The 23,183-nt window shown below is 37.8% G+C and overlaps 1 protein-coding gene across 8 annotated transcripts in view; it reads left to right on the top strand.

The window, feature by feature from the left end:
* Positions 1-23,183, top strand: part of LOC126338352 (protein hu-li tai shao) — a 116,945-nt gene that overhangs the window by 83,158 nt on the left and 10,604 nt on the right. For 4 of the 8 annotated variants that reach the window (XM_050001545.1, XM_050001546.1, XM_050001549.1 and 1 more), the window contains 2 exons: positions 1,862-1,936; positions 9,384-9,451. In XM_050001545.1, the coding sequence (XP_049857502.1) occupies positions 1,862-1,936; positions 9,384-9,451 (143 nt within the window). The remainder of the gene's footprint in view (positions 1-1,861; positions 1,937-9,383; positions 9,452-23,183) is intronic. The other 4 variants (XM_050001552.1, XM_050001551.1, XM_050001548.1 and 1 more) reach the window with 1 other exon arrangement.

Genomic DNA, 23,183 nt, shown 5'->3' with positions numbered 1-23,183 from the left:
CTTTTCTGGACACTTCAGAAGATAGATTCAAGCATTATGTTATGTGAAACATCATGCACTACGTAGAAATAAAGTACACAACGAAAATTAACCACAATGGTTACATTACGGGGCCTGTTTGTTATCTGCAACCAGACGTTGTAACCTGGACCTGAGGTTGCAGAGCAGTATTATGTAGGTGAACAGAGTGATTGGCTAAACACTCCATTTAATTGCGTTATTGCTGTGGTAGTTGTCCTGCATCTTGGCTGTCAATCACATACTGTTCTGATCCAGATATAATGACACTGTTATTCCAGCATAGCTCACAAAGGCAACACAAGTACAGATTAGAAGTAGATTACGCATAAAGAAAATAGTATTGTTCAAAATTTTTGGTCATAGCTGATATAATAAAACATTACTAACTTGAAACTCTTCCTGATTCATGCCACACTATCATTCTGTGCACTCCCCCCTCCCCCTCCCCCCCTCCTATTCAGACACAGTAGTGTGTTAAACAAGACATCAGAGCACTTGGTGGTGTCACATTGGTGGGTAGGCTGGTAACTTTCTTAATAATGCTGTATTCGGACAGTTAGCATGGACATGGTAGCAGATAAATACACATTGATAAAAGAGAGAATGGTTAAAGAATACATTCTGTTAAATACAAAGTATCACACAGGAACTAACTCAGGGAAGACAACACTATAAGGAAGTCCTGATGTTCGGTTTTGCTATCACTTTAGTGAGACGAGTTGCTTTTAAAGCGTCATACAAAATTTACTGTTTATTCCAATTAAAATAGTGTCTTGTTTTAGAAAAATGTTGCTGTACTTAACTAGAACAGCTTTTCTAAGTGAGAGAGGTGTGCTTATAATTTTTAACATTATCAGTGCTTGAATGCATTGTTTTGTTTCAGCAGTGACTCAGTACAGTGAGGGAAAGTAATGTTAACTATCTGCATAAGCTTCTTAAAATTTTTTCTGTGTTTTTGTGTTTCAAATATTTGTAAGTTGTACTCTTAGGTGGAGATGAGATAAGAAAACACCTTGACATTTAACTAGATGGGTTTGGAGAAATGGTAGAGATTGAGAATTAGCCTCAACAGTGTACTGTACTGTACTGTACTGTACTGTGCTGTGCTGTACTGTGCTGTAGGTTGTTGATCAGGCATAAGACCTAATGTGGGTGTGGCCCTCTTTCCTGCTGGTAAAATAACATGTTGTGAATTCGACTACACAAGCAAGTCTGTCTGCAAAAAAAACATCAGTATATAGAAGAGATATTGAGTCGGAGCTTTTGGCATGCACACGCACACGCACGAATACAGTCTCTGGTAGCGAAGCCAGGCTGCATTTTTCATTGTCTGTAAAAAAAGTATTGTGCATAAATGACCAAAATCACAATAAAAAGGTAGAATTTTGTGTTACATATCACTTTAGTTACAGTATCTACAAGATATATCACGAAGTAGAAGAAAGATATACTGTTATGTTTTAAATGCTGACATGTCTTGCAGTCCAAATATTTAAGTATGCATCATACAAATAGAAAAATAGCTCTTTTTTGTGAGGTTGTGAGACAGCATGGGAAACAATTTGTCTTGTGTAAGAGTACAAGAGAACTGAACAATTTAAAACACAGGGTACACAAAAGTGAAATGAAGGCCTATGTACTTGGAGTTTTCAGGTCTTAAAACCAACTTCTCTTTCGTATTTGGCTCTGTTAATTTTCTACATGGAAAGATATCTTTTTTCAATGAAAATTTTAGATACTTTTCAGTTGAATGTTACAGACTGTTCTTCATTATTTTCTGTTTGTGCATGTGATCTGCTGCAATTGCTGTTGCATGATTTGTTTTCTTCGCATTACGTAGTTGCTGACTCATCTGAAGTTCCGAATGAATTTAAGCGCTCTTGGTCATTGGGACCTAACAAGCAGAATATAAAAGGTGAGTTTGAATGCTTATGTCATGCATTTCAAATGCTTGAGTTACTGGTCTAAGCTTTAGCTTAAATTCTGCTTTATATTGCGCTTTTGTTATATCTGATTGTAAGTAACAACAGATAAGTACATTTTGATATTTTAAGGAATCATGGCATGCTTATGTGTTGACGAAATACTTTATCATGTGAAACCATTGGTATCAGATTTTTTTTGTTTCAGGAGATTCCTAAATACAATATCTTGATTAAATGTTTTAGGAAAATTGGTCTCTCTGTTCAGTTTGTTGAATGTAACATTTAGTGGTAACATTACCCAAAAATACCATATTTGCCGTCAGAAGGGAGGGGGCATAGTTTAAATTTAATTTAATTTTTTGTGCAACACATCCAAAACATTAGAACAGCATTTTCACACTCAATGTCTTTCAGATGGAAACACATTTGGTTTATCCCATCACTGGATGAATACGCGACTTTATTTGTAGTTACTGTTTGACAAGACTGTTACATCTGCATGCATCTTAGTTGGTGACATGTTTTCTACAGACCCTGTTAGAATATTTAATAATGATACCTTACATCTGTAAAGTTATCTGGTATGTATGAGTGCTGTCAGTGAGGTGACAGGTTGCCATGTGAAGTCAGTCAACTTGTTTTCATAGAATGTTATTTTAGCTAAGGAATGAAACATTTTAATTACCATTGATTCATTATGGCCTAGATTCTGTGATAAATGGTTCCCAACTGTGTGCAAAATAGCAGCTGGCACTAGTTTTTCACATTAATTTCACTCTTGCTTTCCTTAAGTTTTTACAGCTTGTTAATCACTGTTTGTCAGTGCACATGCAAGAGACAAAGAAAAAGTTGAAGATGTCATTTGTTTTTCTTTCCATTTTTAGAGAAAAGTATTAATCACTCACCCAGGTTTTCACCTGTCTAAGTGAGCTTGTAAAGAACCACTGTACCTGCAAAACCATGTGGTAAAATCTTCAACAAGGTTGGACCATTACTCAGTTTCCGCCATTATAGATTTTAAGTTCAAGTTCTCAAATATAAATAGTGATGCAGCGAGATTTACTTTTAGGAATGTCATTAAACAATTGGGACCCAAGAAATGGCTGCATTACTTGTAATTGTCTCTTTTGTTTTAAAACTGATTTACATAAATGAATTGCTTAACATTAATGTGGATTAATTAAGAGTAAATATACCAAATTAAAACTAGGTAACCAAGTGTCGGCAGTCATTTCAAAAGTTCTGCACACTGTGAGATAGAACTGTAGTCATTTAGTTTACAAAATACCTTTAAAGGTCTTCAGTATAATCTTCATTCTTGCTTATGACAGCTTCCCAGTGTCTTGGCAACTGGATAGGGCACCTTCACTTTTGAGCCATCTGATTACTTGGATCACCTCACTGTGAGCTTCGTCAGTTGTATCAAAATGTTTTCCACTGAGTTGTTCCTTCAGCTTGGGAAACAAATCAGTGTGTGGTGGCTTCATATCAGGACTGTCGGTGGGTAGGGAAGTATTTTCCATCCATAACTGTCAAGCATTTCTCTCGCATGTAGGACAATATGTGGTCTTATGTTATTGTGCAAAATGAGGACACCAAGTGCAAACATGTCGTGCCTTCTTTGATGAATTTTTGAGTGCAAAGCATTTTTTGGGAACAGTTTGTAGCATGTGCCTGTTGGATGTCCCCTGGGGCACACGTTTTGTAGCTATGACTTCATTTGTGTCATATGCAAACATCTTTCAACAGTTTCACTTAAGATTGTATGTGGTGGAATTTTTTTGGGTATGAAGAGTCAAAAACTTTTCCATTGTGACGACCAAGACTTCTGTTCTGGCTAAAAATCTCATATCCATGTTTCGTAGAGTGCAACAATTCTTTTCAGAAACTGTTCTCCTCCTGTTTGGTAATGTTGAAGCAAACCTGGTGGTTTTTGTGGTTTAGTCAGATGGTGTGGAACCCATTTGACAGCAATTCTTGTCATCTTTAACTTTTCGGTTATGATTCTGCAAACTGAAGTGAAGGACATTCAGGCGCCTTGTTTTTTGTAAATCCGCTCTCAAAATGTCATTAACAGTAAACTGAGAAATGTAGCAGTTGATGGCCTTCCACTTACTCTGTTGTTTTCAGTGCTTACGTGACCTTCACAGAAATGGACAGACCATTGTGATACTGTGCTACGATCCTCTACACTATTCCCACACACCTCTCTCAAAGTGCTGTAAATTTCTGCTGGCAAGGTTGACACAAGTTCTGGAAACCAGGGAATTACAAACATGTCAGGGAAATTTGAAAAAACCCTGGAAAAATCTCATTTTTGTCTCAGTGGATGAAATGGTTTGTTTGCTGAGATGTGCATCGTCACTATCTGGGTGCACCTGAGTACATGTGTTGCTTCCCTACTTCCTCATTGTTACTGCTTTTCCCCTTCCTACGATTCCCCTCAGCTTGCAGTCTGTGCTGCCACCACTTCTTGCCACTAGCCTAGAAGCTGCTGATGAAAGGCAGGGGGCATGGGGAGTGATTTGTTTTGATCTGGTTCTCAGAGATTGTTGTCGGTGCGGTCTCATTTCATCAACAGGGTGTCTGTGACACATGAATAGCTGGCCACATGAATGGACTTCCACGATCGGCCAAGACTGCAGGCCATTTCTGTGGGTATCTGTAAAGGATTAGGCCTGCTGATCTGAAGCCCACCATTGTTTCCTAGTAAAGTCCAAGCCCTGCCCATCGGATCTAGTCTCACCGATCTGCATCCAGGCCGGGTCTGTTTGTGTGTGTCGTCATGCGGTGGATTTTTATGGGTCATCCAAGGACCAAAGACAGTAGTGCTCCTCGCCAGGCCAGAGGCCATGGGCAATGGATTTCAGGAATTGCGCCTGTCTCACCACAAGTACATTGTACAGTGCGGCATTTTACAGATGTGTTATGTATTCTAGTATGTTTTGGAACTTCGAAAATAATTTATGTCATAGAAAGTATGGGCGATAAGAAGAAGAAAATTGTGGCAGTCACTGGTGGATTGTACACTATGTACTCATATGTTTCTCGAAAGAAAAATAGAACAATACTTGTAAAATAATAGCCATAACACAGTGACTAATAATCCACAGTAAGGAACGTAGTAGTCACCATTTTATTGGTGGTCACCTATAGTGTTGGTTTACACAACTCTTCCCTCCCTTTTACACTTCTTTCAAGAGCCCTACTTTTTTCTGAGGTTATATCTGAAATCAGTGAAGGTATTTTAAATCTGTCTTATGAAGCCAGGGAAATACTATTTTTGTCACCATATGTGTTTTGTTTTATTGAAATAAAATAACAGTTGTCTTAGACCAAACACATATACCATTTCGCTTGCTTTCTCCATCTAAAAACAGTTCATTACAAACGATTTTGACATTAGTACTTAAGATTTTTGCTCATATGGAGGGAGAAATATGGAAGTCCTTACATTTTTTTGGTCAATTTATGTTTTTACTTACCCTTGAGATATCAAAATTTGTCAGAGAAAAATATGAAAGCTTACCTGGAAATCATGGAAATATCAGAGAATTTCACTTGGGGAACCTTGTGGCAACCCTGGTAGGGTTCTTTCCCTGTGGGGGCCTGATTTTGATTGTGGAACACTGGTCACTGCATGTAATCTGACCTGACTTGCTCTCAAGCTTCCACTTTAAAAGTGAATTACTCACTACACAGATTTGTGAAGCAGCAAGCACATATACGACTGTCCGGCCTAAAGTCGCTCACAACTGACAGTCACACATGTGCAGGACTTTTTAAATGACACTCATATTTAGGTATATGTATCATGATGATGACCCAGCAGTTTGCATGTGGGGGGTCTCTCACATTTGTAGAGTTCATGCCTTCTATTTCTGCCTTCTGTAACTATAACATCATTAGAATGAACATGTACAGTGAAGGCTGTAAACCAATATTACATATTTGTTTGTGCTATTTCGTATTTGAAGCGTTGTGAATATTTGTTATGGATAATGGACGTGTGCCCCCCCCCCCCCCCCCCACTCTTTTGTGTGCTGTGTTTCTCATCCATTCTCTGATTTGTGTCGTGGTTCATAATTTACTTTTGTTTAATCTCAGCAATACATTAATTGTAAACACAACACAACTTCCCCTCCTACTTTTATTTATGTTGTGAAAACAAATCCACCTACTGAATATTACATTTCAGCATTTCCTCTATTTATTTTTGCACATTAGATTGGCTGTTATAAAGCCTTTCTGAGTGCATGCATGTGTATGTGCACACTCTTCCTTACATTCATTTTATGTATTATACCTATTCAATATTTGATTTTACATTAACTGTCTTCTTAAGCTTGATTTGTGCATACCATTTCATTTTAGAAATGTTTTTGTTGTTTTCTTTTGCAGACACCTGTGCTTTGAATCATAAAGAGACAGATAATAAAAAGCGAGCATTTGTGTACCACTTAACAAATGTGCAATCTGTCAGAGCACATTACTCCATAATTGCACAAAGGATGCACCCTGTTCTTGTAAACATAACTTTCACAAACTTAATTAGTAAAGATTTAAAAATGAGGGTTACAGGAAATCATGTTCATTATAGCACAGCAGTAGATACCAGTCATTCACTAGTTTGTTCCCCAAGAGATGTTCTTAACACCAGGAATCTATCATTGAACTGTTCAAATAAGTTTTTGGACAGTGACCCATGTAATCATCATTCATTCAATTTGTATGAGAGTAACAAAGGAGTGCGCTCCATGTTAATAAACGATTGTAAACACACAAATCCTGAAAAACTGTTCAAATGGTGTGTGGAGGAATTAAAAGCAAAGTACATATCAAAAATGGATGAAAATAGAGAATTGTGCTTAGGCAGTGAAGAACAAGATCTTAGCATGTTTTGTTCTGATGATTCAGATTTGGGATCCAGTTCACTTTCTCTTGGGGATTATGATCAGCAATATTCAAGTTGTGAGTCCTTGAACTCATTCTTCATAGAAGGTGACATGTCATCATCAAATGTATCAGATGATAACGTAGACAGTACATACCTTGATCAGAACTTGGAGGAAATGGGTAAAATAGAGTTTACTGACATAGTTAGAGTAAACACAAAACTTTCCGATAATTTACCAAGTCAGGAGCTCTGTGTTTTCAACCCTAAGAATTACATATTATGTTATAGTACATCTGACTCTGATAATGAGATAGATGAATCTTTAGAAGTAAGTCATGTTGATACTTTTAAGGTTATGAATTCATCAAATCATTCAAGCTACAGTAAACAACAAATAAGCAAGTCGTATCTTTCACAGCCCAAGAACTCTGAAAAACTGACACTTCAGTCATGCTCATCTATTGAAAGTTACAGGAATTCAACGATGATTCCTATAGAGGACTCTCATTCTCATCACCATTTAAAAGATAATAAAGCAGGGATTGAAGAGCATCAAGCTACACTTGAAATGCCTCTCCACTTTGAAATTGAAGACAGTGTATTTCCAAATACTTCCATAGAAAATGACAAAACAGTTTCAAATGCAAATATCTCAATGATAAAGAAAAGTGATGTAATCAGATACAAGAACTGTTATTTTCAAAGGGATTATAATAAAAAAGAATGTGACTTTCCACCTAATGTGAAATATTTTGATCATTGTCCAGTTTCAGGGCAGCTCATTGAAGCAAATAAAGTTATGAGTGAACTACCTGAAATTGACACATATTTTTGGGACACAAAATATAAATTTGCTTTAATTTCTGCAGAGACTGAATACTTCCCCAATTACAACGATGATTTTTGTTATGATAAGTGTGTTGTTTTAAAGGTTCCAGAAGGAATTGTGAAACATTTATATTCTGGTTCTGGGACTCCACTGTTTCATTCACAAGGGGAACATAATGTTAAAAATAATGGAAACCAGAAAAACAGAGTAGTTTTTGGCTGTAACAATACAATCAAACAAATTGACAGATGCTCAAACCTGTCACCTGAGTCCAAAGTACTAGCAGAAATAAAATTACAAAATGAGTTAGCAGATATTGACACATATTTCTTCAGTAACAGACATTGTTTTAAAATATCTGCAGATATTGATTCTAATGATCAGTCTGTTGTTACTGAATGTACAACTGTATGTACACTTGAGGTGCCAGAGGGAATAACTGAATCTGACAGTAAGCCATCTTCATCAGTGTTGCTTGATACTTACGTTGAAAAATTCAATCAAATTATTGAAGACATTTGCAGCAACTTTTTGTAATGACAGCTTGGACAAGAAGGAAACCCTGATAATGTGATAAATAGCAAGCAATATCTATATTTAAAAAGTATTTGTCAATACATCATATAATTAGAGCATTATCTTAATACAGCAGTTAATATGTACTTTTTTATAGTGTGTTAGTCAACTATGAAGTATTGGTATATGTATTTTACAGAAAAATATTATTTGCTTCATCAACATTTTGCATGTATCGGCAAGAGAGGAGATTTCAACACAGAACTGTATTTTTATTTTTTAAAATTTTTTCTTGCATGCTTAATTTATAACACAAGGCTACATTATTCAAGTGTTCAATATATCTTGTGAAAAATGGATAACTGTCATATAGGAAATATAACTGTAAGCATATTGTTAAATAATCAACTTGATGTGTATGTTTTAACATTAATCAGATATCAGTACAATTTAATGTAAGGCATGTAGAACCAAAAAGAACAGAGTTGACAAAACTTTTTTATGTTGTGTATGTGTTTCATTTTTTATTAAGTGCTAGTGAGTTTTTCATTACAAAATGTAAAAACAATGCAGAAACTGAGGCGAATATCCATTAAAAAAGCCAGACAAATGCATTCAGAAGTTGTAATAATGAGTTGTGTGAAACTAGGAAGGGCTTTATGTAAATGTGTAATGCAGTGGTTTCTTTGAGTCTACCTAAATTATCAGAGATTGTTCTAACATGCACAGTTATTGGTGCTTGGCATGTAATTTTTAATATTTCCTCATGATTAATTACTTACTGCAGACACTGAATAATAAATTATTTCCTCTACAAAAAATGTCGGTGGCAATTCTACGTATTTATGACTATAAATGAAAGTGAGCACAAGTAATCAGTTGATGCAAATTTTGTGTCTATTTGGAAGGTTTCAGTGCCAGAAGGTTTTATAAATTGACAATTTAATGATGTGTGCTCCACATGATGTTTAAATGCAGAACTTGGCTGTGGGCAACTGAAACTATTTGTTCATGGCTAAAATTTCTCCCAAGTTGAAGTTGTGCATGCATTAATAAAAAATGGACTCTCGTTTTCCACTGTTTACAGCCTTGTTGGTTATAGTGTGTTTCTGTGTGCACAGCGCATCATATATTTTACTGTGAAATGTTCCTATTACTTTATTTAAGGACCACATTCAAAGAATTTGTTTTTCAGGTGAGAACACTGTTAATGGTGATGATCCGGATGCACCCCACAGTACTTTTTCACAGAGCAGTAAAGAGGTAAGTACATTATTTATAATTGGGGTTGTTAGGGTTACTACTATTCTTAGTGACATAGAATGTGAACGAAGCACTTCCCTTCACTGTTAAATTTTAGATGATAAAGTCATGGAACACCCTTAACATAAACAGTAAAATTTTGCAAACAGTAGTACAACACATGCATATAGAAACATTGTAACACTTCAAAAAATGGTTCAAATGGCTCTGAGCACTATGGGACTTAACATCTGAGGTCATCAGTTCTCTAGAACTTAGAACTACTTAAAACCTAACTAACCTAAGGGCATCACACACATCCATGCCCTAGGCAGGATTTGAATCTGTGACCGTAGCGGCCGCACAGTTCCAGACTGAAGCACCTAGAACCGCTCAACCACACCGGCCGGCTGGAACACTCCCTCTCCAATCTTATTGGCTATCTAATAAGATGGTGAAGGGTACACAAGGCATTTGTAGTAGTACTGCCTTCGATAGCAGGCCAGTTGATCCATATCAGCAGCATGTTCTCCATTTGTGTGGAGTAAATAACTGATGAACTCACATTGGTTCTTGGTGTTGTGAGTTGTTCATTTGCTTTTATTTATGCCTTGAGCATCTGAATTTGCTAAGAAGTGATTGTCACATAAATTGTACTCTATACAGCTGAAGTTTTTGGTGGCAAAAACTTAAAATCATGAGAATATTCAAAAGTATTCTTTGGAACCACTTAAGAAGTTACCAAGAAGTGTCACTAAAATTTCAGGCTTATCACACTAGCATATTCTCACCTGTACATGTGAGAGTTTTCTGACGAATGAAAAGTAGCTGCAACAAGGTAAGCGCACAGCCATTGCTCTAAAAAATATTTGATGTAGCCTCAGTATGCTATTGGAGAGTCCTGGGTGAAATACAAATAAGTCAAGGATTAAAGGAAACAGCTCATAGCATAAATTTTGTTTTGAGAGTCAACAGGCACGTAAACAAGGTTCATAATTTTGCTGAACTTTTGGATAATTTTCTTCTACAGAGTTAATTAACATCACACACCTGTGACTACTGAAAGTCAGTATGGGTTTTACAAATATGAAAATGCAGACATTGTTTTAATTAAAAACTATTAAAACAGCAATTTCAGGGCAGTATACAACATTATGGAAGAACGCATGTTACAGTAACTCTGTTCTGAATTGATTTGTAACTGGAGTTTAAAGTGGTTGATCGTGGGCTTGGAAGAAAACACGGAATGTAAATGAAAAATTCGTTACGTTTATTAAGTAGCAGTTCTCAAGATGTTCATATCTGCGCCTTATGTGAGCCACATTTCTTTTCTAATTTAAATTGTTATGAAACATACGTTTTTCGGTGAAGGTTTTTATTCTTTCACAAGGAGGATACACTTGATTTGAAAACAACACTAATATTTGAAATTACATTTATTCCATTCAGTTGAAAGAGAATGTGACCAAAAGCATGGTTCTATTACTGTGCTTGAAATTACTTTAACGCAGAACTTGATCATAGTATCTTCAAGTTAGCATATAGGTATTACTGAATTCCTTTTTTACTCTCAAAAGCTGACCAATTGAACCATTGGACTGCATGACTGTGTATCTTTATTGGCTCCATACTGATTGCTTTCTTCTTCTTCTTCTTCTTCTTCTTCTTCTTCTTCTTCTCATTCTTTTACCAAATTTGTATAAATGATTAATCACATGTTATGTATGGGGAAAAAAGTGAACCTCTTAGTCCTCATAATTTTCACTGTGTGCCTTATGAAGAACATCATCACAAAGTATTTGGAGCTTGGCACTTCTACAAGTCATCAGAAAGCTGAAAAATATAAACTTTTTAAATGTGTAGCGTGAAAAACTTCATTAAATTGAGGATTAATGTATATTCTTCAAAAAAAAGGGGTTTACTTCTAAATATAACATTACATTTGGTTAACAAAATGTTGGTCTGAGGTTACCATGTGGCATAGACAAATTTCTTCATTGTCTGTCCTGTGGAAAGAATATAAATATTCTTTTTGTCAAGGTTGTGATTCCTGAAGTATTTTTAGGAGCAGATAGTATATTTTTTAATACTTAGTTGGAAATACTGCAAATGTTTCCATATAGAGGAAACATTCAGTCCCAGACAGGCACAACCAGAGGTTACTATACATTTAAGCTTTCCACCAAAAGGCCTTCTTCTGAATCGAAAACAAATTATATTCACAAAACCACAACTCACACACGTGACCACTGTCTCTGGTCGCTGTGGCTGGACTGCACCAGATACGAGCAGCAAGCAGCACTGATAGTAGTGGTAAAGGAGGTAGGAAGGGGAGGGATAGGAGGGTAGGCATGGGGGAAGGTGTAGTGCTGCTGGTGAGAGTATGTGGTGACAGGGTAGTACTGCTAGGTGCAGTAAGAAGGTTGGAGGGGGGGGGGGGGGGATGTCACAAGAAAGGATAGAAGTAAAGAGGGGGAAGAAGACAAGTGGGTGTGTTACTCCCACTCCAGCCTTCTATTCTGCCAGTGCACCCACTAGTTTTTTTGTCCTCTTCTTCTGCCCCCACCCCACACTCAAGCCTCTTGACTGCATGTAGCAGCCCGATCCTGTACCTGCCACATCCCCTATCAAGTACCCACCACATACGTCCATGCTCCCACAAGCAGCAGTACACCTTCTTCCACCCCTACCCTTCTTCCACCCCTACCCTGCTATCCCTACTCCTTAGCCCAACCACCCATATCAGGTTGCTGCTCCCATCGGGTGCAGTTGCTGGCCGTAGTCTGGTCACAGTGTCCAGAGACAGTGGTTATCTTTTGTCTTGTGTGTGTGTGTGTGTGTGTGTGTGTGTGTGTGTGTGTGTGTGTGTGTGTTTTGTACTTCTGGGAAAATGTGCATGTTATCTAATTCAGAAGTAGGCCTTTCAACCAAAATCTTAAAAGGTATAGTATTGCACTCTTTTTTTAAAAGCCTTTCTTAGACTCCAATTCTCTTCTATATGGTGAGTAGCAATAATAATATTGTTAATCCATCCTGGACTTTCCACTGTTTAAATAATGTTGATGGACACACAACAATAAGAATACATACATTGAAAGGCCATTTCATTCAAAATGTCTGTTAATATGTGTAAGGTGAAGGTGATATCACAGGACTTGGCAGGTGCCCTAATATGAAGTTAATTACAGATGTGTGTCTAATGATACCTAGTGGTAAAGTGTTAACAACTACTGCTGGTACACAGGAGTTATAGATATTTGTAACTGGAAAAGTAACTTCAAACACTACAAATCTGGCTATTCTCAAATTCTATATTCTGTGCATTCTGATGTCATATGCCGCACCCTCTCTTTTAGTTTCTTAAATTGCTTCCACATTATAGCTATTTTCCAGACATTAGGACAAAAATGCTTCCTTTCAGGAACATTATCTTCATGGTGATCATTCATATACACCTTCTAAAAATAAAGTTGGCAAAGAACATCGTAGAACACATGAAGTAAATGAGTGGTTCCAAGAAGAAATGGGGTGGCACCAAATGTGCAGTTTTATTACTTAATGTATAATTTTATGTTATACTATTTCACAATAGATTAAGCAATAGGAAAAAATCTGTGATGCATCATATGTTATACTATATATAAGACAGTGATAAAGATCTTCAGAAACCTACACAGCTGACTATCTTACATTTAAATAAGGCAGAGGATTATCAGTATTATCCCATAATGATTGGTCAGTTGGACACAATTTAGAATCACATTAAGTGTATTCACAGCTGTATAATGGAATGACAACAATGTAAATTTGTGCCGGACCAGGTCTTGAACCCGAACTTCCCACTTATTGCGATCAGTCACCTTACCAGCCACCTATCAAAGCATGCTCCACGGCTAGACCCAAACTTCCATATGTCGTCAACTGTGTGTCGACAAACTGCACTCGTACATTCGTTATGTATTTTCCTGTACAGTGGAGACATTTTAATTGAAAGTCGCTTGCCCAGGGTCGGCAGATAAATACGATATTGCAGTACCTGTGTTGTTAAAAAATATAATGCAGTGTTCCTTCAGATACAAATGTGTTCCAATTTCCATGTCACTTGGACAAAAGGTAAAAGTTTCTCTCTTTGTCACTTCACTCTATACATACCAAAGGAAAGGTAAATTTTCTTACGGGCCAGTGTATTTGTATTGACAGTCTCCTTGAAATTGTCTAGAGATGGGAATGTGGCAGAATCAAGTGTACTGTGACCATAAGGGGGCTATGGTTTTTTTTATTTATTTTATTTATTTATTTATTTTTATGGTTGGCAATACTGACTGGGAAGGGGGGACGGAGGGAAATCCCCTGACCGGAGTGAGCATTGCAGTTTCCAGTTGCGTGAAAGATGTCACTAAGAAATCCCTGTGAGTGTGAGCCGTGTGTTGTGATCTGCTTCCTACACACAAAAGGAATAATGCCGACTGAATTTTTTGTGTGAATCATAACGATTTCCAGCAAAGATGTTACAAACAGAACGAATGTGTAGGGAGTTCAATGGAGGCAGAACAAATATTCATGATGAACAGAGGAGAGTAAAACCTCCCATTTTTACTGATGAGTTGGTGCAAATAATCAAAGAAACTCTTCATGAAGACTGCCAGTTGGCAGTGGGTGAAATTTCTGCAATGTTTCCACAACTCTCCAAAACTCTCTGATACAAGACACTCACAGAAATGCTAGGATGCCAGAAATTGTGCATAAGATGTGCCCCATAACAGCTGACAGTGCAGCACAAGAAAAATTGGGTCAATATTTCCGGCAAGTTTATTGAGTGACTTGAATCGAAATGAGAGGATTTTCTGAACTTATTGGGACTGGAGATGAAACATGTATGGCTCATTAAACATGTGAGTCAAAAATACAGTTGTGACAGTGGTATCAGTCTAGTTCCCCATCTGCCAAAAAGTTAAAACCATGATTTTAGGGAGAAAATTATGAGCTCAGTTTCTTGGGGCCGAAAAGGCAACATTGCCTCAGGGAGAGACCATCAGTGCACAATCAGACGCTAAACATTTCAGAAGGAGCATTCAAAGCAAAAGGAGGTGAATGTTGATATGAGGAGTGTGCTTGTTGTGCGACAACACCCTTCGTCACTCAGCCTTAACAACCAAGGCACTCTTGGACTCATTTGGTTGGGATGTTTTGAACCATGCCCTTTATTCCCCTGACTTGATGCCTTCAGATTGTCATCTTTTCACCATACTGACTGCACACATGAGGGGAATTCAGTTTTCAGCTAACGAGCAGGCGTTGAAGCAAGGTTCTAAAGTGGGGAAAGGAACTGATGGGAGAGTTCTTCAAGGAGGGCGTAGAAAAGCTTGTGCCACGCTCACCACATGCATTGGACAGGATGACAATTACGTGGAAAAATAGGCAACAATTGTATCAAAAATATCATGTATTTTTTTCCAATTACATCTAAAAATATATAAAAACCTAGTACACTTGTTTTCTGAACATGCTTTGTATATGGTGAACAGTTGTATCAAAAAATCATGTATTTTTTCCAATTACATCTAAAAATATATAAAAACCTAGTACACTTGTTTTCTGAACATGCTTTGTATATGGTGAAGGAGCACCAAATTATATCATGCTTTTTATTCACTTTTCCTTTGTTGTGTTTGAATTATCGGATAACTTTCGTCTCGTTCAGGCACATTTACAGTGACTCATTGTAACAGCGGTTACCAACTCCATTATTAACTTCAGTGTAGATTAGCAGTTCTGTAATTGCTATGTCATGCTAAAATCCTAATGTGTGTGCTATCCCTGCACTGCTGCTTATATTCTGCAATAAACTGTAGATTGCTTTCTTAATTGGTTGAGGAAGCCAGTTCACAGTATGGAGCGAAGGAGAGAGACAGCACCTGAATAGTACCGTCTAGTTTTAATACAAACCTACCTTGGAGTTGATCACCAAATCCCTTCACTTTACAGAAGTATAATAATGATGCAGATTGTTCCATGGCAAACCAACTGGTGACACAGACAATTAAATTTGTAATAGTATTAAATATAATGGAATGTATAGTAGTGCAAGTGTCCTTGAATTTCATTACGCAACTGACAACAGTTGTTAAATAACAAGATTTAAATAAAACGCTGTTCAAATAAAATGCTGTTCGATTTTCACATTTCTTTAGTATTTGGACAGTGGTCAGTTTGACCATTCAAGCCAAGTTACACACTCTTGAGTCAGGAGGCAACATCTGTTTACTAGCACAGTTGATTGCCTTTAATGTACAATGATTGCTGCCATACTCAACATATCAGATGATCCTAAAGTGAGGGCCTACCAAAGAAATTGGATGCACGTAATAAGAGGAACTGAATAAGAATAATAAAGAAGGATCCTACACTCAGTGCACCAAAATTAGCAAGCCTAAACAAGACAGGAAAGATGATGAATCCTCAAACAATTTCCAGAGCATTGAAAGATAATGGCTACAGTGACTGTCTAGGGAGCCTGTATGTGAATGAACAGAATCGAATTAAGTGACTGGACTTTGCTAACGAGTTTCTTATGAAATATGATTAAATTTAACATTTTTGGGTTGGATGGACAGAAGATAATGTGGCAGAAGAAGAGCGAAGAATTTAAACTCACAACTGTTAAGTCAATTGTAAAGCATGGAGAAGGCAGTGTTCCTGTGTAAAGCCGTATATCCACATTTGACAAAGTTGTACAGTTGCCTGAATGTGTCACAACCGCTACCTCAATCACCAGATCTGAAGCCTACTGAGAATGTTTGGAGAGAACGAGAATGACATATTACAAAAACACCAAAATGTTCCAAAGAACTGTGAAGCATTGATTGAAAGACGACTCGGATGATCAATGTACTAACTATTTAAAAAAAGATCATTAACAGTATGCTGCAGCGATTGAAAGAAGTGATGCAACAGGATGGCTATCAGACATGATATTGAAACATTTATGTACCACAAAAAATTATTGTGAAATAATTAATTTTGAAAGCTGTCTAAATATTAAATTAATGTGGTAATAGGACCGAGCTTTATTTAAATTGTATTATTAAATAACTTTTATATTTTATGTTAATAAAGTTTTGTGCTGTTATTTACAAGGCATACAACTTAATACAGCACTTGATTTTGTTTGTTTGTTTGTTTTGTTACTAAAGTTATGATGCTACAAACTAAAAACCACAGTGTCTGAATATTAATGCTACCTGCAGTATAAAACCTGTTTTGCATTCCCAGATATTACTTTTTCCCACCATTTACATTATTCTCTGCTGGGTTCCTACTCTTTCAGTAAAATGTTTTCCTGCTATTAAACATTGTGTGAGTAAATAAAAGAAATTAATTTTTATTTTGCATAATATTCACTGGTTACGCAGTGCAGTGAATGCAGTTCGATTTAAATTAACATTTGGAGGGGGGGGGGGGGGGGAAGACAGGTCATTATAGTTGGCTCAATTAGGTCAAATTTATTTTTATTGCAGTGAAACCTTTGTTGAATGTGCCTAACAGTAGCATTCTGTAGCTATGCTGTGTAGTAACAGTGATTGATTATTTCAAGTGGTATAACCCCCAATTTTGAACAATTGTGTTCCGAGTGGGTCTATGCTGCTTCAGAGAAGATACACAAGCTCAAAGTGCTACAGAACACAGTCCTGCAGTGAGTGTTGCATGCCTGTCCTTCATCAGAATAGCTTAATTTCCTGCGGAGTGGGTGTCCCACCATTCCTCCAGTGATACAAGGTGCTGGCAACGAGTTGTTATCTTTCCTGTCATTCGTCTGAAAACCGGCACATACAGAACCTCTGGATGTACTCATTCCCAAGTCATTGTCATTACAACCTATCACACGCAAGCCATCATTATCTTGCCAATCATCAGTAACTAATCAATTACAATCATGTCATGTTGATCAGTGTGTGTATACACAATACTCTGGCATGCAGTATTTAACTAAATTGCCTACTGGTGAGAACCATTTGAGGTTTACGAAGATGCGCACACACAGTGACAGGGGAACTGGAAGGATGATTTATCATTCCGTAAGAATGGCCACTCAGATTCCTGGTTGTGGACAAAGACTTTGAAACCCTGGGCATTAGGGTCAAATCAGATTATTTTCCTGTACACATGCTGTTGATGATAAGTTGGCTGATCTGCTGTTGACGATAAGTTTCTGATACAAGTAAAACCATGACAAGTTAAAAGATTTTAATGAATATAAATGATACAAACTTACCTAAGTCAGTGTACTGCAATATCAAGATGTTATGTTTGCGGCTTGGACGTCTGGAGTGAAAGATACACTTACACAACTGGCTTGCCTGTGTACAACTGTCTGGTGTGCAGGGCAGTGGTGCGGCACCGAAAGCATGCTTGCCACTGTTCTAATATATAAAAATGAAGGAAAGTTACATGCCATTAATTATTTAGTGAATTTTAACTACAATTTATTTAAATGTATGTATTTCCAATGATAGCTTCTCGGTTTACAAGATGAGACATTTAGAATAAATCACTTAAGCTTTTGGTGGCTTTCTCATCCATTGTCATCAGGGGTAAAAAACCACTGACTGTTGGGGCTGGCAGGGATTTCCACTTACATGGGTGTCATTGTAGCATGTGCCACCAGTCAGAGACAGCCGAAATTACGTACGTAGGTGAGTTGTGCAGCTTCAGTTTGCCACTGGAACAGTGACATCAAGCGGTGTGAGGGGCTGGTGCCATACTTGAAACTGCTGCTCCTGCCTCGCTACAAGTGCCAAGCTTTCATCTTTGCTTTCATCCCATGCACTGTTAAGCGTGTATCCCTGCTCTCTTGTCAAAAGTGATGCTGTTTATTCTAATCTTGGCCATCTCCTTATAATGGAATCCCAGTACATTGACTCATGAGCCAAGACTGTTGTCTTTTCATATTCAAGAGGTCAGAATGATTCAAGCCCAAGCCAGAAGTAAATTTTATAGGAGAGCAAAATAAAGATTTGGGAAAAATCTATAAATCAAGTTAATAAATCTTAATAATTTAAAATATGCTTATATTACTGCAGCATCTGTTGAAAAATCAACAAATCACTTCATCAGTAGATGAACCTAGCTGTATTCAGTCAATACATAGTGAATGTCGTTTTTGCATCTTAGGCTTGAATCATGCAGATCTCTTCAGTTGAATTTTATTTCCGTTTTCCAGACAATGCTCAGCTATGGCTGACTTTTCAAGCTCCCTTTGTTTAATATATTGTCTGTTCTCAGTACAACACTCCATAGCTGTGGTTACTGTTTGACCTAAATAGAAGCTGTCACATTCACGAGGTACACCAAACACACTGGGCACACATGGACCTGTGTTGTCTTTACAGGCTGCCACATAGCTAGTATCTTGGGTGACGAGACTGTAAGGAAAACTCTGACATGGAGTGGCTCTTCTTTTTGAAATCTTGTCTGTCACATGGTATCCCATCTGATGGGCTTACCATTAAAATTTGCATCTTGTGCTCTCATTCATCGTACCGTATGAACCTGCACCCTTTTCCACTGTCATCAGCCTCTCACCATCACCAATCTGGTTCTTCATAATCACACAATCCAAGCTCAAAATGTTCTTGACAGCCTCTGCTCCTTTTTCAAAACCCTTTTAGTCCATGACCACAACTTCCTGAAAGCTGTCACTGCTATAGTACCCATGCCCTTCAACAGTTGTAACAGCATTCCCAGCACCATTTACGAAAGCTTTCCCAGATACTCCTGTCTTTTGGATGCATGGGATTGCCTTTAGTCAATCAAGGGCCTACCACTTTGGTCTAAACCTCCTGTCAACCATTCATAACTCCCCAACCATGTCCTGCTGACTTCTCTGTCTTCCACTTTCCCAAAAACTTATTCCACCTTCCTTGAAACATGCTACTCCTGAACACCAACCCTGTAACACTTTTGCTGAAACTCTGACTTCTGCATAAGTCTCTGTACTTTCTAAAGGCCTCATCTTTAACCCAAAATCTAAGTTGTGGTAGACATATGAAGGACCTAGTTTCCTTTACTTACTCTCTGCAGTACAAGCATTTCTTCGTAGTACATGGCAGTGGTAACAGCTGACCAAATCCCACATAGAACCGTGTTTAAAGCAGTTCTAACCTCCCTCAAACTGTGATCCTCCTCCACTTCGATGTGCATTCATCTCCTGGCAATCTTTCAAGAATTCCTCTATTGTAACCTCATCTCACCTTCCTTTGCTAAATCCTGCCCTAGTGAGTGCAGTATCGCTCTTAGGGATCACAGTTACCCGTAACCCAAAAATCAATCCAGATCCTTATCATCTTCCTGCAGACTCTCCACCACTGTGTCCGTGAGTCATAGTACAGCTGGCAGTGAACTTCACTTTCTGACACCTGTGCACGCAAACCTTATGATCACCATACCCTCCCAGAAGTCCAATATGACCTCGAGTAGCTCCTCAAGGCCTTAGGTCCATCCCAAAACATGACACCTGAATCTATCTCCCTCCCCATATCAGAAATCCCTTGCATTCTTTACCTTTTATCTATTCCCAAAAACAAGCCCCCAGGTCTGTACTTGTACTGGAATGGAATCTACTCCAGAGGCCTTGTTTCGACTTACGTCTTTCAGTGCTCTGTCAGATTTGTCTTGCAATATCATATCTCCCATCTCATCTTCATTTGTTTTCTCTTCTGTTTATATAATACTGCCCTGAAGTATAGGTAGACCCCCTTTACATACTCCTTCCACCTTTCAACATTGTCTTCTTTGTTTAGAAACGGTCTTACATCTGACCTCTTGATATTCATACAGTTGCTTCTCTTTTCTCCAAACGCCTCTTTTAATTTTCCTGTAAGCAGTATCTGCCTTTATCCTACTGAAATAAGTTTACATTTGTTGCCATTCTTGCTTAATCATTTTCTACTTATTATCAATCTCATTTTTAGATGTTTGTATTGCCTTTCACCTGCTTCATTTTTATACTTTTACTTTCATCAGTTAAATTCAGTATCTCCGGTGTTATGCAGATATTTCTACTAGGCCATGTTTTTTTTTTTACCTATTTCATCTTCTGCTGCATTCAGTATTTCATCTCTCAAAGCTACCCATTTGTCTTTTACTGAATTCCTTTCCCCTTTTCGTCAGTTGTTGCCTAATGCCCTCTCTGAAACTGTCAATTAAGCCTCAGGTCCTCTGTCGTGCAATTTAAAATGTGCTTCAAAAATCTTCGTATTATCATTATATAATCAGTCTGAAACCTTCTGGTCTACAGGTGTCTTCCAATATACCACCTTCTTTCATGATTTTTTAATCTAGTATCAGTGATAATTAAATTATGCTCTGTGCAAAATTCTAGCAAGCACCTTCCTCTTTCATTCCTTTCCCTCCGTACAGAGTCACGTATTATCTTTACTCCTCTTCCTTTCCCTGCTATTGAATTCCAGCCCCCCATCGCAGTTAAATTGTCATTACCTTTAACTATCTGACTAATTTCTTTTATTCATCACACATTTCTTCAATCTCTTCTTCATCTGTGGAGCTAGTTGGTATATAAAGTTGTAGTACTGTAGTGAGTGGTGCTTAGTGTCTGCCTTGACTGTGATAATGTGTTCACTATGCTGTTCATAGTAGTGTATCGGCATTCGTATTTTGTTATTCATTATTAAACCTATCCTTGCATTATCCCTATTTGATTTTGTATTTATAACCCTGTATTCACCTGACCATAAGTCCTGTTCCTCCTACCACCAGACTTCACTAATTCCCACTATATCTTACTTCAAGCTATCCATTTTACATTCAAAATTTTCTAATCCATCTACGTGAGCAAGCACTCTAACATTCCAAACTCAGATCTGTAGAATGTTTGTTTTGTTTCTCCGAATAATGACATCCTCCTTCATAGTCCCTGCCCCAATGTCCGAATGGGGGACTATTTTACCTCCATAATGTTTTACTCAAGAGGTTGCCATCATCTGTGTAACCATGCAATAGAGATGCATGCCCTCAGGAAAAATTAGACTCTAGTTTCCCCATGCCTTCAGCCGTTTGCAGTACCAGCACAGCAAGGTTGTTTTGGTTGATATGTTACAAGGCTAGATCAATCAATGTTGCCCCTGCAGTTACTGAAAAGGTTGCTGCCATTCTTCAGGAACCACATGTTTGTCTGGCCTCTCACTAAAAACCTGCTTCCAAATGTGCTTCACCTGGTCCTTCCCAATTCTATGAGCCACCTTCCTAGATTCTGATATCCGCCTCTCAGATGGATTCATAAATATGTCTGTTTATATCAAGCACACCAATCACCAACAGTACCTCCTCTTTGACAGCTGTCTCCCATTCCACACCAAAAGTCTCTTCCGCACAGCATCGCCGCTTGTGGACACCGGATCTGTACGAAGGCAGTAGTGTTTTTAATGACAGACAATAATCCTATCCAGTTCATCCACGAACAAATCACCTGTGCTATCTCCTCTTCTGATAGCAGGAAACCCATTGATCAGTCACCGACTGTCACATCCTTGGTCACCCAGTATCATCATGGTCTTCCAAAGCTCAACCACACCCTTCATCACGGCTTTGACTACCTCTTGTCATGCTGAGATAAGGTATATCCCGTCCAAAATCCTACTTGTATTACCCAAAGTAGCGTTCTGCTGCCCACCCCTATTCCAATCCTGCTCCCAGTACCTCAATGACCCTGTGGGCCATTCCTTTGTGGATGACTTAGGTGCAAGACATGTCTCATACACCCACCCAACAAGCCAGCACATTATACTGCAGTCAGTTACGGGCATTTCTTACACCATAAAAGACAGGGCCACATTGTGAAAGCAGCCACGTTATATTCCAGCTATGCTGCAGTTACTGTGTAGTGATCTTTGTGTGCATGACAGGTAACTAACTGTGTACTTGAATGGATGGTGACGCTCAACTGTAGCCAAACACTAACTTGACCATCGAGTTGCCAAATATGCTGTGCACTGCAACACAAATGAACTTCAACAGCTGCTTCACTATGCCTACCATTATAATTCTCCCTTGTGGGAGAAGTTTCTCAGAACTACACAGGTGGGAATTGTATCTCCAGCATATCCTGCGTTTTCACAATTTTTTTCATTACTCTGTCTTTATACCATAATTTCCTCTCATAACTAAAAGTAATGGGAGTGCAATATGCTGTGATAATCAATTGATGTTTGCTCAGGCCTGCTTACACTGTTTCGAGGCGAAAAGAATGTGTGCTTGAACATACTAGTTTGCAGTTAAGTGTTTAACCACCTTAACATTGGCCATGCTAGTTGCTTTTTGCATGGTTATGGTTACTGTTTGCATATATATAAAATAAATTTTTCACAGAAACAATAGAGAGCAGTTACTCTGTAACAAAGGTGAAGAAAATGGTTGACATGTTGTTATTGGAATCAAATAATTTTAGAGATCAGAAAAACAAACATTGTCTATAGGCTATATGTTCATAAATCAGATGTAGTACAACCGGAATCTGTCAAGAAAACATCTTCTAAATAGTGTGCAGATTAATGGTACCTATACGTTTTCCCTGAAAACTATGCACTTCCCACAGATTAGTTCAGTTGTTTTCATGTTCCATGGAACATTTACACTAATTTGTAGGTCCTAAATATGGCTACATGTTACACATTAATAAGTTTTTTTAGTAGAACTCTTCTACAGAATAGGGGTTGTCAAGGAGAAACTTTTTCAGGTT

This window comes from Schistocerca gregaria, chromosome 1 (genome assembly GCF_023897955.1).
Source record: "Schistocerca gregaria isolate iqSchGreg1 chromosome 1, iqSchGreg1.2, whole genome shotgun sequence".
Lineage (NCBI taxonomy): Eukaryota > Metazoa > Arthropoda > Insecta > Orthoptera > Acrididae > Schistocerca > Schistocerca gregaria.
The sequence above is the reverse complement of the archived record's forward strand: the minus strand, read 5'-3'. Positions and strand labels throughout refer to the sequence as shown.